The 17,830-nt window shown below is 45.6% G+C and overlaps 1 protein-coding gene across 4 annotated transcripts in view; it reads right to left on the bottom strand.

Moving 5' to 3' along the window:
• The window catches only part of LOC135526792 (PDZ and LIM domain protein 7-like), a 72,263-nt gene that overhangs the window by 39,125 nt on the left and 15,308 nt on the right, over positions 1 to 17,830 (bottom strand). For all 4 annotated transcript variants that reach the window (XM_064955452.1, XM_064955454.1, XM_064955455.1 and 1 more), the window contains exon 3: positions 2,198 to 2,349. In XM_064955452.1, the coding sequence (XP_064811524.1) occupies positions 2,198 to 2,349 (152 nt within the window). The remainder of the gene's footprint in view (positions 1 to 2,197; positions 2,350 to 17,830) is intronic.

Here is a 17,830-nt window from a genome sequence, read left to right as displayed (position 1 = left end):
GTTAGCTGGTGTGCAGGTCTGGGCTGGAGTCATTCTGGGTAATCAGTTGGTGTACAATTGTGCGCTGCCTCACTGGTCTTCCGGTCGCGGCCGGCTGCAACAAACCCTGGGATCAAACCCGGGTCTGTAGTGACACCGCTAGCACTGTGATGCAGTGCCTTATAGACCGCTGCTCCACTAGGAAGGCAGATAATGCACTACTTTATGACCAGGCCCCACTTTATGACCAGGCCCCAGAGTGCACTTTGAAGGGACTAGGGTTCTATTTCAGATACAGACCACATGTTGGTTTTCATTACTCATCTATTAAATCCCAGACGTATGACTTTCTCTCTGCCTCACAAACGGATGAGGTAGTTACGGCCTCCCTCCTCAGACACACTCCTTTTTTAGGCTTTCGGGTTGAGGCTGTTACGTGACCTCTTCAAGAAGGAAGACTGTCAATTCAGCACTCCAGATTTTTTCCATATGTGCCGGGAGGGGGGTGGGTGGGGCGAGAGCGAGGGTGAGGGTGAGAGAGAGAGAGAGAGAGCGGTGTCAGAATGGAAACCTAAATAGTTTAGTGTCACACTAAACCTTATTGATGGTCTCAGGCCATAATATCAGGTCAGCCATATTCCTGAAGTCACTCATGCCTCGTATGCTAACTGTAGATCTGGTCTCTGTTTTGAATGTGTCCGAAATGGCACTCTATTCCCGCCTGGTATGGCAACTGCTCGGCCTCCGCCCGCAAGGCACTACAGAGGGTAGTGCGTACGGCCCAGTACATCACTAGGACCAAGCTTCCTGCCATCCAGGACCTCTATACCAGGCGGTGTCAGAGGGAGGCCCTAAAAACTGTCAAAGACTCCAGCCACCCTAGTCATAGACTGTTCTCTCTGCTACCACACGGCAAGCGGTACCGGAGCACCAAGTCTAGGACCAAGAGGCTTCTGAACAGCTTCTACCCCCCCAAGCCATTAGACTCCTGAACAGTTAATTAAATGGCTACCCAGACTATTTGTGCTGCCCCTCCTCCCCACCACTGCTCCTCTCTGTTGTCATCTGTACATAGTCACTTTAATAACTCTACCTACATGTACATACTACCTCAACTACCCGGTGCCCCCACACATTACATTATCGATGAGTTGAGTATGTGTGGTACAGTCGATGAGTTGAGTATGTATGGTATATTCTGGTATAGTGTTTACAGTACGGTCTAGTTACATTACTGAGGGTGAGTATAGTGTTTACAGTAGGGTCTTGTTATATTACTGAGGGTGAGTATAGTGTATACAGTATGTATAGTGTATACAGTATGTATAGTGTTTACAGTATGTATAGTGTATACAGTATGTATAGTGTATACAGTATGTATAGTGTCTACAGTATGTATAGTGTCTACAGTATGTATAGTGTTTACAGTACGGTCTAGTTATATCATCTTACTTGCTGAGGGTGAGTATAGTGTCTACAGTATGTATAGTGTCTACAGTATGTATAGTGTCTACAGTATGTATAGTGTCTACAGTATGTATAGTGTTTACAGTATGTATAGTGTCTACAGTATGTATAGTGTTTACAGTACAGTCTAGTGATATTACTGACGGTGAGTATAGTGTCTACAGTATGTATAGTGTATACAGTATGTATAGTGTTTACAGTACGGTCTAGTTACATTACTGAGGGTGAGTATAGTGTCTACAGTATGTATAGTGTCTACAGTATGTATAGTGTCTACAGTATGTATAGTGTCTACAGTATGTATAGTGTCTACAGTATGTATAGTGTCTACAGTATGTATAGTGTTTACAGTATGTATAGTGTTTACAGTACGGTCTAGTTACATTACTGAGGGTGAGTATAGTGTATACAGTATGTATAGTGTCTACAGTATGTATAGTGTCTACAGTATGTATAGTGTCTACAGTATGTATAGTGTATACAGTATGTATAGTGTTTACAGTATGTATAGTGTTTACAGTAGGGTCTAGTTATATTACTGAGGGTGAGTATAGTGTATACAGTACGTATAGTGTCTACAGTATGTATAGTGTTTACAGTACGGTCTAGTTATATTACTGAGGGTGAGTATAGTGTATACAGTATGTATAGTGTATACAGTATGTATAGTGTTTACAGTATGTATAGTGTTTACAGTATGTATAGTGTATACAGTATGTGTTTACAGTACAGTCTAGTTATATCATCTTACTTGCTGAGGGTGAGTGTGAGAGACTCCTCTGCTGCTCTGATCTTGTTCTGTGCCTCCACATGGGTCATGTCTTCTGCGTTGGTCTCTCCGATGGACACCACCCAATCTCCCACGCCCACACCGGCCTGGGCGGCCTTACCCCCGGGGGTCAGCTGTAGAGGGAGAGAGAGGGGGATTGTGGTTCTCAACAGGGGCGCTCACTTATACAGAAATATGACCTTTGGCCTATTAAAGCTGGTCACTGACAAGAACACGTTACGATTACCTGTGAAATCAGGTAACAGTATAGTTGTATAAGTACACGTGAAATAAAACAAAATTACCTACTGTTTCCTCTCGCTGTGTCTCTCAATATTTTCATGGTTAAATGGAACAAACATCTGCCCTAACCGACACAGTGCTTATTCAAATACGGTTCAAAGACAAAACGTGTAAATTGTATTGTTCTGAAGCTAAACTATTATAATTGATACAACAAAGCAATTCATGTTAATGAGTCAGTAACAGGGCTGATCTAGAGGGAAGGATATCTAGTCAATAACAGGGCTGATCTAGAGGATATCTAGTCAGTAACAGGGCTGATCTAGAAGAAAGGATATCTAGTCAATAACAGGGCTGATCTAGAGGATATCTAGTCAATAACAGGGCTGATCTAGAGGATATCTAGTCAGTAACAGGGCTGATCTAGAAGAAAGGATATCTAGTCCGTAACAGGGCTGATCTAGAGGGAAGGATATCTAGTCAGTAACAGGGCTGATCTAGAGGGAAGGATATCTAGTCAATAACAGGGCTGATCTAGAAGAAAGGATATCTAGTCCGTAACAGGGCTGATCTAGAGGATATCTAGTCAATAACAGGGCTGATCTAGAAGAAAGGATATCTAGTCAGTAACAGGGCTGATCTAGAGGGAAGGATATCTAGTCCGTAACAGGGCTGAACTAGAGGATATCTAGTCAATAACAGGGCTGATCTAGAAGAAAGGATATCTAGTCAGTAACAGGGCTTATCTAGAGGGAAGGATATCTAGTCAATAACAGGGCTGATCTAGAGGATATCTAGTCAATAACAGGGCTGATCTAGAATAAAGGATATCTAGTCAGTAACAGGGCTGATCTAGAGGGAAGGATATCTAGTCAATAACAGGGCTGATCTAGAGGATATCTAGTCAGTAACAGGGCTGATCTAGAAGAAAGGATATCTAGTCCGTAACAGGGCTGATCTAGAGGGAAGGATATCTAGTCCGTAACAGGGCTGATCTAGAGGAAAGGATATCTAGTCAATAACAGGGCTGATCTAGAGGATATCTAGTCAATAACAGGGCTGATCTAGAGGATATCTAGTCAGTAACAGGGCTGATCTAGAGGAAAGGATATCTAGTCAGTAACAGGGCTGATCTAGAGGATATCTAGTCAGTAACAGGGCTGATCTAGAGGAAAGGATATCTAGTCAGTAACAGGGCTGATCTAGAGGATATCTAGTCCGTAACAGGGCTGATCTAGAGGATATCTAGTCAATAACAGGGCTGATCTAGAGGATATCTAGTCAGTAACAGGGCTGATCTAGAGGATATCTAGTCAGTAACAGGGCTGATCTAGAGGAAAGGATATCTAGTCAGTAACAGGGCTGATCTAGAGGAAAGGATATCTAGTCAGTAACAGGGCTGATCTAGAGGATATCTAGTCAGTAACATGGCTGATCTAGAGGAAGGGATATCTAGTCCGTAACAGGGCTGATCTAGAGGAAGGGATATCTAGTCAATAACAGGGCTGATCTAGAGGGAAGGATATCTAGTCAGTAACATGGCTGATCTAGAAGAAAGGATATCTAGTCAGTAACAGGGCTGATCTAGAGGATATCTAGTCAATAACAGGGCTGATCTAGAGGATATCTAGTCAATAACAGGGCTGATCTAGAGGATATCTAGTCAGTAACAGGGCTGATCTAGAGGATATCTAGTCAGTAACAGGGCTGATCTAGAGGATATCTAGTCAATAACAGGGCTGATCTAGAGGATATCTAGTCAATAACAGGGCTGATCTAGAGGATATCTAGTCAATAACAGGGCTGATCTAGAGGATATCTAGTCAGTAACAGGGCTGATCTAGAGGATATCTAGTCAGTAACAGGGCTGATCTAGAGGATATCTAGTCAATAACAGGGCTGATCTAGAGGGAAGGATATCTAGTCAATAACAGGGCTGATCTAGAGGGAAGGATATCTAGTCAATAACAGGGCTGATCTAGAGGGAAGGATATCTAGTCAATAACAGGGCTGATCTAGAGGAAAGGATATCTAGTCAGTAACAGGGCTGATCTAGAGGATATCTAGTCAGTAACAGGGCTGATCTAGAGGATATCTAGTCCGTAACAGGGCTGATCTAGAGGAAAGGATATCTAGTCAGTAACAGGGCTGATCTAGAGGGAAGGATATCTAGTCAATAACATGGCTGATCTAGAGGGAAGAATCAGAGGATATCTAGTCAGTAACAGGGCTGATCTAGAGGATATCTAGTCCGTAACAGGGCTGATCTAGAGGAAAGGATATCTAGTCAGTAACAGGGCTGATCTAGAGGGAAGGATATCTAGTCAATAACATGGCTGATCTAGAGGGAAGAATCAGAGGATATCTAGTCAGTAACAGGGCTGATCTAGAGGATATCTAGTCAGTAACAGGGCTGATCTAGAGGAAAGGATATCTAGTCAGTAACAGGGCTGATCTAGAGGAAAGGATATCTAGTCAGTAACAGGGCTGATCTAGAGGATATCTAGTCAGTAACATGGCTGATCTAGAGGAAGGGATATCTAGTCCGTAACAGGGCTGATCTAGAGGAAGGGATATCTAGTCAATAACAGGGCTGATCTAGAGGGAAGAATCAGAGGATATCTAGTCAATAACAGGGCTGATCTAGAGGGAAGGATATCTAGTCAGTAACATGGCTGATCTAGAAGAAAGGATATCTAGTCAGTAACAGGGCTGATCTAGAGGATATCTAGTCAGTAACATGGCTGATCTAGAGGGAAGGATATCTAGTCAATAACAGGGCTGATCTAGAGGATATCTAGTCAATAACAGGGCTGATCTAGAGGGAAGGATATCTAGTCAGTAACATGGCTGATCTAGAGGGAAGGATATCTAGTCAATAACAGGGCTGATCTAGAGGGAAGGATATCTAGTCAATAACAGGGCTGATCTAGAGGGAAGGATATCTAGTCAGTAACATGGCTGATCTAGAGGGAAGGATATCTAGTCAATAACAGGGCTGATCTAGAGGATATCTAGTCAATAACAGGGCTGATCTAGAGGGAAGGATATCTAGTCAGTAACAGGGCTGATCTAGAGGAAGGGATATCTAGTCCGTAACAGGGCTGATCTAGAGGAAGGGATATCTAGTCAATAACAGGGCTGATCTAGAGGAAGGGATATCTAGTCAGTAACAGGGCTGATCTAGAGGAAGGGATATCTAGTCCGTAACAGGGCTGATCTAGAGGATATCTAGTCAATAACAGGGCTGATCTAGAGGAAGGGATATCTAGTCAATAACAGGGCTGATCTAGAGGAAGGGATATCTAGTCAGTAACAGGGCTGATCTAGAGGAAGGGATATCTAGTCAGTAACAGGGCTGATCTAGAGGAAGGGATATCTAGTCAGTAACAGGGCTGATCTAGAGGATATCTAGTCAGTAACAGGGCTGATCTAGAAGAAAGGATATCTAGTCAGTAACAGGGCTGATCTAGAAGAAAGGATATCTAGTCAGTAACAGGGCTGATCTAGAGGGAAGGATATCTAGTCAGTAACAGGGCTGATCTAGAGGATATCTAGCCAACAACAGGGCTGATCTAGAGGGAAGAATCAGAGGATATCGAGTCAAAGGGAACATATTGGTTAAGAACAGGATCAGAGAGATGAAAGTGCGCACTGAAACATTCTAGGGCATAGTACGTTCACACCAATCAACAGATGTGTCCTCTTGCTCTTAACGGTAGCTAGCGGACCCCAGAGGGCCTTTTTAACCCTGTATTCACTAAATATACATACACAAAGTCGTCAAGAGGATTCCTGTTTGGGTCTGTTATCACCGGCTAGTGATTTGTAGAGGGAACCTAAGGGCCCTGTGTCTGACAAGTTCTCACTGTGTGTGTGTGTGTGTGTGTGTGTGTGTGTGTGTGTGTGTGTTCAGCCAGATGGTGCCCCACACCACAATGTGGACATGAGGTAAGAGTCCAATCAGCACTATTACATCACCTCTTATGATCCACTACAGATGTGGACCGAAGCTTTGGAGTGAGGTTCAACTCCCGACAGGACACTACAGAGAGCGAGCGGCTCCGCCCCAAATGGCACCCTATTCCCTACAAGAGCTCTGATCTAAAGTAGTGCACTATGGGCCCCGAATAGGGTGCGATTTGGGAAGGTAACTACCTATACACTAAACCAGATGTGTCTCCATACCGAGGCTGTATAATTGATTTATTTGACCTTTATTTAACTAGGCAAGCCAGTTAAGAACAAATTCTTATTTACAATGACCAAACCTGGACGACTCTGGGCCAATTGTGCGCCGCCCTATGGGATGTGTATGATATTAGCTAGCAGCACGACTCATCTGTGACTGTACATCAGGGATGGGCAACTGGTGCGTTTTGTAGGCCCGGGGACCTGTAGAAACGTCTCAAGGATCATCAATGGAAACAGGATACACCTGTTGCTCAATATCGAGTCTCAGAGCAAAAGGGTCTGAAAACGTATGTAATCCAAAAAAGGTATGTTTATTTTTTTAATACATTTTTATACATTTCTAACAAAAACTGTTTTCACTTTGTTTTCACTTTTAAAAGACACATGACAACCCGCTTGGAGTTTGCCAAAAGGCACCTAAAGGACTATCATGACGCTAGCTCTTTCAGTGAATTGGCTAGCAGAGCTGTGAACAACCCCCCCCCTCCCGCCCCCTCCTGTTATGCCCACATCCTAAATTCTATGCGGAGACTCCTCTCCCTGACCATCCGCTCTCCCTACATCCCAGAATTTGAGAATTGAACAATATTCCTATTTTGGAGAACGTGTAAACGGTTGGTGGAGAAGCCATCTACGACCCGGTCCGTTTTGTTTCAGCTTTGTGACTTCATGAAAGACAATACAGCCACATTACCAGAACTCTATATATACACAGGAGCCTCTGTTCTGAGGCGTGCATCTAATTATTAACTAGCAGTCCGACACGACACCACAGATCACCTAAGTGCGACAGTACAGGATTGGATTATACTAGCGTGAATGATTTTTTTAAATGATGTCATGTATATAAGTTGGATCATTCCTGACATCAGACATGAGTTACAGCCACATCACAGTCAGTAGGGAACAAGCTGCATATACGAACCTTAAACCACACGTGCACTCGGAGTCCCTACCATGCCAGGCCTGCTGCAGCAAGGTCCCTAATGGCACCCTCTCCGCACAAGGCTCTGGTCAAACAAAGGGCACTATATAGTGAATAGGGTGCCACTTTGGAGACTCATCAAAAGTGTCCTTTAAAAAAAAAAAAAAAAAACTCTTGACATCCACAGAGGCTGTTAATACACACGTCGGAGATCATATGAAGAGAGAGGAGATGCCAGAATGTGCTTAGAAAGGGCCTTACTCAGCCTTGTCCCGGAGGCTTAACGAAATGTGTCAAAGTCTCAGATCACTGAGAGTACAAAGTGTTCTACATCAGATCACTAAAAAAAAAAAAAGGAGAGCGAGCCAGAGAAAGCCACTGCAAGGCTGAACATCACAGGGCTAAACCCCGGCTGGAATACTGATTTCTGTCATGTAGACATCGTCTGAGTCCCAAGTCCTTATCTAGTGCACTACATGGGGACTATGGTCCATAGAGCCCTGGCCAACAGTAGTGCACTACATGGGGACTATGGTCCATAGAGCCCTGGCCAACAGTAGTGCACTACATGGGGACTATGGTCCATAGAGCCCTGGCCAACAGTAGTGCACTACATGGGACTATGGTCTGATTTGAGATGCAGACCCTGGTGTGTGAAGACATCGATTACCCCGTCCTATCCGGTTATTGATCCTTTTTTATCCCTTTAGACTATTGGCTCATAAATGATCAGAAGATTTTAGACCCTAAATCATTGGTTTCTGTCGTGTTCCACTAAGCTATACGATTCAAATGCTTCGATTCAGCACATTAATACAGACTGAGGGAAAGTCCCGTAGCGGAAGATACAGCTCCCTTGTGGAGTGGTTTAATTTCAGCTTCCCTTGACTGTAGAAACCTGGGGGGGGAAAAAGACAGGTCGTTCCAAGATTGATGCTGAAATTGGACGTCTTGAGGACGTTGAGACGTTGCCCTGAAAAACAGCTACTAGGGGCAACATTTAGAGCTATTACCATAAAGAAGTTTTGGGTAATCCCATGACCCTGGGTAATCCCATGACCCTGGGTAATCCCATGACCCTGGGTAATCCCATGACCCTGGGTAATCCCATGACCCTGGGTAATCCCATGACTCTGGCAGGTTGTGGATCAGAAGGTTGTGTGTTCGCTCCCAGTCGTGGACACTCGTTTCTATTTGAACCATATCCCAAACCTTAACCCTTCAGAATGAGTCTATAAACCTAACCCTTCATTTGGAAATGGGACGATACACAGAAGTAGGAGTAACGTTTGAAGAACGTGGATAAAATGATGCAGTCAGGCAGCTTGTTGAAAAAAAGCATCTGGTTTGGTTTGTTTTCGGTGGGGGGGGGTACAATAAATATATTCCTTATGAAAATCGACTTTTAAACATCAAGTTAATCACTTGTGATCTACCCAGGCTGGAAACAATTAAAGACACAACTAAAAGAGTGTTACAGAGAAACACCACACGCAGGCCCCTCCACACCACACGCAGGCCCCTCCACACCACACCACACGCAGGCCCCTCCACACCACACCACGGGGAGGCCCCTCCACACCAAACCACACCACACCAAACGCAGGCCCCTCCACACCACACCACACGCAGGCCCCTCCACACCACACCACACCACACGCAGGCCCCTCCACACCACACCACACGCAGGCCCCTCCACACCACACCACACGCAGGCCCCTCCACACCAAACCACACGCAGGCCCCTCCACACCAAACCACACGCAGGCCCCTCCACACCAAACCACACGCAGGCCCCTCCACACCACACCACACGCAGGCCCCTCCACACCACACGCAGGCCCCTCCACACCACACCACACCACACGCAGGCCCCTCCACACCACACCACACCACACGCAGGCCCCTCCACACCACACCACACGCAGGCCCCTCCACACCACACCACACGCAGGCCCCTCCACACCACACCACACGCAGGCCCCTCCACACGCAGGCCCCTCCACACGCAGGCCCCTCCACACCACACGCAGGTGACTGGTATTCTGCGGCGGCATGGGGCTTTTGGGGAACAGTAGAGTAGAGAGTAGATTATAATAGAAACCAGTAGAGACAGTAAAGCCTAGCAGATTATAATAGAAACCAGTAGAGACAGTAAAGCCTAGCAGATTATAATAGAAACCAGTAGAGACAGTAAAGCCCCGCAGATTATAATAGAAACCAGTAGAGACAGTAAAGCCTCGCAGATTATAATAGAAACCAGTAGAGACAGTAAAGCCTAGCAGATTATAATAGAAACCAGTAGAGACAGTAAAGCCTAGCAGATTATAATAGAAACCAGTAGAGACAATAAAGCCTAGCAGATTATAGAAACCAGTAGACAGTAAAGCCTAGCAGAGCAGATTATAATAGAAACCAGTAGAGACAGTAAAGCCTAGCAGATTATAATAGAAACCAGTAGAGACAGTAAAGCCTAGCAGATTATAATAGAACCCAGTAGAGAGCAGATTATAATAGAAACCAGTAGAGAGCAGATTATAATAGAAACCAGTAGAGAGCAGATTATAATAGAAACCAGTAGAGAGCAGATTATAGTGAGTGGTGAGAGATACAGAGTGATTAGTAAGAATGAGTGAAACGGTAGAGAGAGGTAGAGGCAGCAGAGTAGGTGTGTGTGTGTGTGTGTGTGTGTGTGTGTGTGTGTGTGTGTGTGTGATGGACACCACCTGTGTCGATGGCTCAGGTTTAGATCACAGCTGTTTCTGTTCTTCAGAAGGAAGGTGATATGTCTGCGTCCCAAATGGCACCTTATTCCCTATAGAGTCCTGGTCTAAAGTCGTGCACTACATAGGGAATAGGGCCCTGGTCTAAAGTAGTGCACTATATAGGGAATAGGGCTCTGGTCTAAAGTAGTGCACTACATAGGGAATAGGGCCCTGGTCTAAAGTAGTGCACTATATAGGGAATAGGGCTCTGGTCTAAAGTAGTGCACTATATAAGGAATATGGCCCTGGTCTAAAGTAGTGCACTATATAGGGAATAGGGCTCTGGTCTAAAGTAGTGCACTATATAGGGAATAGGGCCCTGGTCTAAAGTAGTGCACTATATAGGGAATAGGGCTCTGGTCTAAAGTAGTGCACTATATAGGGAATAGAGTCCTGGTCTAAAGTAGTGCACTACATAGGGAATAGGGCTCTGGTCTAAGGTAGTGCACTATGTAGGGAATCGGGTGCCATTTGGGATGCATTCCATAGTAAAATGCTGTGCTCAGGCCTTTAGACGAGAGAGAAGGAAGGAGCCAACACCCCCTCACAGTTAGTCAATACTAGGAAGGAAGGAGCCAACACCCCCTCACAGTTAGTCAATACTAGGAAGGAAGGAAGGAGCCAACACCCCCTCACAGTTAGTCAATACTAGGAAGGAAGGAAGGAGCCAACACCCCCTCACAGTTCGTCAATACTAGGAAGGAAGGAAGGAGCCAACACCCCCTCACAGTTCGTCAATACTAGGAAGGAAGGAAGGAGCCAACACCCCCTCACAGTTAGTCAATACTAGGAAGGAAGGAAGGAGCCAACACCCCCTCACAGTTCGTCAATACTAGGAAGGAAGGAAGGAGCCAACACCCCCTCACAGTTCATCAATACTAGGAAGGAAGGAGCCAACACCCCCTCACAGTTCATCAATACTAGGAAGGAAGGAGCCAACACCCCCTCACAGTTCGTCAATACTAGGAAGGAAGGAAGGAGCCAACACCCCCTCACAGTTCGTCAATACTAGGAAGGAAGGAAGGAGCCAACACCCCCTCACAGTTCGTCAATACTAGGAAGGAAGGAAGGAACTAACATATACCACCACAGTTCGTCAATACTAGGAAGGAAGGAAGGAACTAACATACCCCCTCACAGTTAGTCAATACTAGGAAGGAAGGAAGGAACTAACACCCCCTCACAGTTCGTCAATACTAGGAAGGAAGGAAGGAACTAACATACCCCCTCACAGTTCGTCAATACTAGGAAGGAAGGAAGGAGCCAACATACCCCCTCACAGTTCGTCAATACTAGGAAGGAAGGAAGGAAGGAACTAACATATCCCACCACAGTTAGTCAATACTAGGAAGGAAGGAAGGAACTAACATATCCCACCACAGTTAGTCAATACTAGGAAGGAAGGAAGGAACTAACATATCCCACCACAGTTAGTCAATACTAGGAAGGAAGGAAGGAACTAACATATCCCACCACAGTTCGTCAATACTAGGAAGGAAGGAAGGAACTAACATATCCCACCACAGTTCGTCAATACTAGGAAGGAAGGAAGGAACTAACATATACCACCACAGTTCGTCAATACTAGGAAGGAAGGAAGGAACTAACATATCCCACCACAGTTAGTCAATACTAGGAAGGAAGGAAGGAACTAACATATCCCACCACAGTTAGTCAATACTAGGAAGGAAGGAACTAACATATCCCACCACAGTTAGTCAATACTAGGAAGGAAGGAAGGAACTAACATATCCCACCACAGTTCGTCAATACTAGGAAGGAAGGAACTAACATATCCCACCACAGTTAGTCAATACTAGGAAGGAAGGAAGGAACTAACATATCCCACCACAGTTCGTCAATACTAGGAAGGAAGGAACTAACATATCCCACCACAGTTAGTCAATACTAGGAAGGAAGGAGACTAGGAGAGGGGACAACAAACCCTGCGACACATCAAACCATACCACATACACAAATTAAATCACATGGTCTCATATGATCTGCCATTTGTAATTTTAAAAAAAGACTACTTTTAAAAACGTTCATTACGAGCATAAAGGAGCTAGAAACAGCTGCATCTTATCGGCAAGGCAACGACGGCGTATCGGCAAGGCAACGACGGCGTATCGGCAATGCAACGACGGCGTATCGGCAAGGCAACGACGGCGTATCGGCAAGGCAACGACGGCGTATCGGCAAGGCAACGACGGCGTATCATTGAGTTTTCTATTAAAACAACGGAAAATCAGTCAAACTGTTTCTTTAAATAAAATACATGACTCATTCTGATCAACGAAAGTCAACCTAGATCATTTCAAATGTCCCTTTGATGTCATCTATTACCGTGAACAGTAATACATTACATAAAGTTAAAACAGCTTCCTCTGTGGTGTTGGTGTGAACTATAGTATTTTAAAAAGGAGAGGTCGACCAGTACCTTTCAACCTACTGTGTTTTATTAAAGGTGAGGTCTACCAGTACCTTTCAACCTGCTGTGTTTTATTAAAGGTGAGGTCTACCAGTACATTTCAACCTGCTGTGTTTTATTAAAGGTGAGGTCTACCAGTACCTTTCAACCTACTGTGTTTTATTAAAGGTGAGGTCTACCAGTACATTTCAACCTACTGTGTTTTATTAAAGGTGAGGTCTACCAGTACCTTTCAACCTGCTGTGTTTTATTAAAGGTGAGGTCTACCACTACCTTTCAACCTACTGTGTTTTATTAAAGGTGAGGTCTACCAGTACCTTTCAACCTACTGTGTTTTATTAAAGGTGAGGTCTACCAGTACCTTTCAACCTGCTGTGTTTTATTAAAGGTGAGGTCTACCAGTACCTTTCAACCTACTGTGTTTTATTAAAGGTGAGGTCTACCACTACCTTTCAACCTGCTGTGTTTTATTAAAGGTGAGGTCTACCAGTACCTTTCAACCTGCTGTGTTTTATTAAAGGTGAGGTCTACCACTACCTTTCAACCTGCTGTGTTTTAAACGCCTCTCACCTGTCCTTACAGGTGGCCATTCTCTCTATGCACATTTGACTAAACTGACAATGCAAGTTCAGTGCCTCAGTTCCCCATAGCCCAGCCCGACACTGGCAGATACACAGCAAGCCAGCTTCTCCTTACAGCACAGCTCTGGCCTGTGGGATACACAGCAAGCCAGCTTCTCCTTACAGCACAGCTCTGGCCTGTGGGATACACAGCAAGCCAGCTTCTCATTACAGCACAGCTCTGGCCTGTGGGATACACAGCAAGCCAGCTTCTCATTACAGCACAGCTCTGGCCTGTGGGATACACAGCAAGCCAGCTTCTCATTACAGCACAGCTCTGGCCTGTGGGATACACAGCAAGCCAGCTTCTCCTTACAGCACAGCTCTGGCCTGTGGGATACACAGCAAGCCAGCTTCTCATTACAGCACAGCTCTGGCCTGTGGGATACACAGCAAGCCAGCTTCTCATTACAGCACAGCTCTGGCCTGTGGGATACACAGCAAGCCAGCTTCTCATTACAGCACAGCTCTGGCCTGTGGGATACACAGCAAGCCAGCTTCTCCTTGCGTCAGAGCTCTGGCCTGGGAGATACACAGCTAGCCAGCTTCTCCTTACAACACAGCTCTGGCCTGTGGGATACACAGCTAGCCAGCTTCTCATTACAGCACAGCTCTGGCCTGTGGGATACACAGCAAGCCAGCTTCTCCTTGCGTCAGAGCTCTGGCCTGGGAGATACACAGCTAGCCAGCTTCTCCTTACAACACAGCTCTGGCCTGTGGGATACACAACTAGCCAGCTTCTCCTTACATCACTCACAGCACAGCTGATGGAAGCCCATAAATATCCCTCTGAGAAATGGAAAGTAGAGCCTGCTGGCTGCTGGGCTGCTGTAAGGCTCCAGTATCTACTGCGGTGACAGTAAATACTGGAGCACTAACTCAAGGTAAATCTAGTTCTGATAGTGACTCACAACACAATTCATTCACATGAACCAGTCCTTTACAACAAAGCCCGCTGCTAGATGTATACACCACAGTGTCAGCTCCTAGCAGTAAGTCAAGGTAAAAAAAAACAGCCATGTCAGTGTGGAAGTGATTCATAACGAGTCATCCAGGTTTAACCAGATGATGTAGCCTTTTATTTAAGACCTTTCCTTTGTAACAAAGCTGTTGGGGCCAGTAACAGTCAGCGAGAACACCTAGCATTAACTCAAAGCTGTAGGGGGAGGGTACCTATCAGCGAGAACACCTAGCATTAACTCAAAGCTGTAGGGGGAGGGTACCTATCAGCGAGAACAGCTAGCATTAACTCAAAGCTGTAGGGGGAGGGTACCTATCAGCGACAACACCTAGCATTAACTCAAAGCTGTAGGGGGAGGGTACCAGTCAGCGAGAACACCTAGCATTAACTCAAAGCTGTAGGGGGAGGGTACCAGTCAGCGAGAACACCTAGCATTAACTCAAAACGGTAGGGGGAGGGTACCTATCAGCGAGAACACCTAGCATTAACTCAAAACGGTAGGGGGAGGGTACCTATCAGCGCGAACACCTAGCATTAACTCAAAGCTGTAGGGGGAGGGTACCTATCAACGAGAACACCTAGCATTAACTCAAAGCTGTAGGGGGAGGGTACCTATCAGCGAGAACACCTAGCATTAACTCAAAACACAGCTAGCTCTGGAACAGGTCACAAATTCCACTGCTTGCTTATTAACATGTCATGTATAACGTTCCGCTGGGGGGCGGGGCTGGGCTGGGGGGCGGGGCTGGTTTTAATTCCAGTGATGTCAGCGGTAAAGCATTCCTTTGGGGATGTGAGAAGGTAGTCATGCGGTGTTCTGGGAGACTGATGATGATGTCAGGACACTTGGCCTGGGTCCCAAATGGAACTCTAGGCCCTACATTTATTCATTTAAGGCTAATCAGTAGGGCACCACTTTTGACCAGGCCCTTAGGGAATAGGGCACCACTTTTGACCAGGCCCATAGGGTATAGGGCACCACTTTTGACCAGGCCAATAGGGCTTTGGTGCACTAGGGAATAGGGTGTCATTTGGGAAATACACAATGTGTAGGGCACTATATAGGGAAGAGGGACACAGCCAATGTGTAGGGCACTATATAGGGAAGAGGGACACAGCCAATGTGTAGGGCACTATATAGGGAAGAGGGACACAGCCAATGTGTAGGGCACTATATAGGGAAGAGGGACACAGCCAATGTGTAGGGCACTATATAGGGAAGAGGGACACAGCCAATGGATACCGGGAAGAGAAAGGGTTCTGCTGTTGCCAGGAGACGGGAGAGACCTGAGGAATGACTGCATTCCAGGAATCTAGAGGAAACACTGTGTTCCTGGCTCATACAGGGAGAGGAAGACAGAAGCAGAACATTCACAGACATACACCATCCTACACACACTGCTGTGAACACGCACAGCTCTGAACCAATAGCAGAGGAACAGAAGCCCCATGTAACAGGTCTACAGGAGAACCATCTAGAAAGCCACGAATGGACCTAAAAATCAGTTGCCTGGCCAAACTCAAAAACACATACAGTCATATAATCATCCTAAAAAAAAAAATCTAACCTTCTCAAAGCTACCAACTGTCTCACACACACACAACAACTAGTACTATTTGCACATTGCTTAATAAAAAATGAAAATGTAGCTGCGACTATAATACTTTACATGTCGTGATATTTTAAACTTTTGAGTGCGACGCTTAGTGTTCATTTCTAATAGTTTGTTGATGCGTTTGTTTCTTCTCACTTTTGTTTATCGATTTCACTTACTTTGGCAATGTAAACATATGTTTCCCATGCTATTTAGAGAGGCAGAGCGAGAGGCAGAGCGAGAGGCAGAGCGAGAGGCAGAGCGAGAGGCAGAGCGAGAGGCCATCTCTTCAGCCGCTCTCTGAAGCTTTAGTCTTGCTGTCAGTTGGATTGTTCTTTATTGTGCAAATCAGCTCTCGCTCTCTCTCTCCCTCTCTGGGTTGAGACGATACTTCAGGGGGCCTGGGACAGAGAGACACAGACCAGACCACCCACACATCACTTCCTGGAGGTCCAGCCAGTCACAGCCTGAGAGAGGAGTCTGTCAGGCAGTCAGAGCGGCTAGACTAGGGGGCGACTAGACTTTTTATTACGCTACCAGTCAACAGTCTGAGACAGGGGCCTGCTGGTATGACGTCAGCCAGTCTGAGCTTAAAGGAAAAGGCCTGTTATTATGAAATCAGTCAACAGGGATCTACTAGTATGACTGTACTGTCACTATGGAAACAGCCAGGGGCTATAACCTAAACGGGTGGTGTAAACCCAAGTATGACTGTACTGTCACTATGGAAACAGCCAAGGGGCTATAACCTAAGCAGGTGGTGTAAACCCAAGTATGACTGTACTGTCACTATGGAAACAGCCAGGGGCTATAACCTAAAGGGGTGGTGTAAACCCAAGTATGACTGTACTGTCACTATGGAAACAGCCAAGGGGCTATAACCTAAAGGGGTGGTGTAAACCCAAGTATGACTGTACTGTCACTATGGAAACAGCCAGGGGCTATAACCTAAAGGGGTGGTGTAAACCCAAGTATGACTGTACTGTCACTATGGAAACAGCCAAGGGGCTATAACCTAAAGGGGTGGTGTAAACCCAAGTATGACTGTACTGTCACTATGGAAACAGCCAAGGGGCTATAACCTAAACGGGTGGTGTAAACCCAAGTATGACTGTCCTGTCACTATGGAAACAGCCAAGGGGCTATAACCTAAAGGGGTGGTGTAAACCCAAGTATGACTGTACTGTCACTATGGAAACAGCCAGGGGCTATAACCTAAAGGGGTGGTGTAAACCCAAGTATGACTGTACTGTCACTATGGAAACAGCCAGGGGCTATAACCTAAACGGGTGGTGTAAACCCAAGTATGACTGTACTGTCACTATGGAAACAGCCAGGGGCTATAACCTAAACGGGTGGTGTAAACCCAAGTATGACTGTACTGTCACTATGGAAACAGCCAAGGGGCTATAACCTAAACAGGTGGTGTAAACCCAAGTATACTTATATATACTTATATATCCCATTTAGCAGACGCTTTTGTCCAAAGCGACTTACAAGTCGTATGACTGTACTGTCACTATGGAAACAGCCAGGGGCTATAACCTAAACGGGTGGTGTAAACCCAAGTATGACTGTACTGTCACTATGGAAACAGCCAAGGGGCTATAACCTAAACAGGTGGTGTAAACCCAGGTATGACTGTACTGTCACTATGGACACAGCCAAGGGGCTATAACCTAAACGGGTGGTGTAAACCCAAGTATGACTGTACTGTCACTATGGAAACAGCCAAGGGGCTATAACCTAAAGGGGTGGTGTAAACCCAAGTATGACTGTACTGTCACTATGGAAACAGCCAGGGGGCTATAACCTAAACGGGTGGTGTAAACCCAAGTATGACTGTACTGTCACTATGGAAACAGCCAGGGGCTATAACCT

Source organism: Oncorhynchus masou, chromosome 32 (genome assembly GCF_036934945.1).
Source record: "Oncorhynchus masou masou isolate Uvic2021 chromosome 32, UVic_Omas_1.1, whole genome shotgun sequence".
NCBI lineage: Eukaryota > Metazoa > Chordata > Actinopteri > Salmoniformes > Salmonidae > Oncorhynchus > Oncorhynchus masou.
Note: the sequence above shows the minus strand (reverse complement) of the source record. Positions and strands in the feature narration are given on the sequence as shown.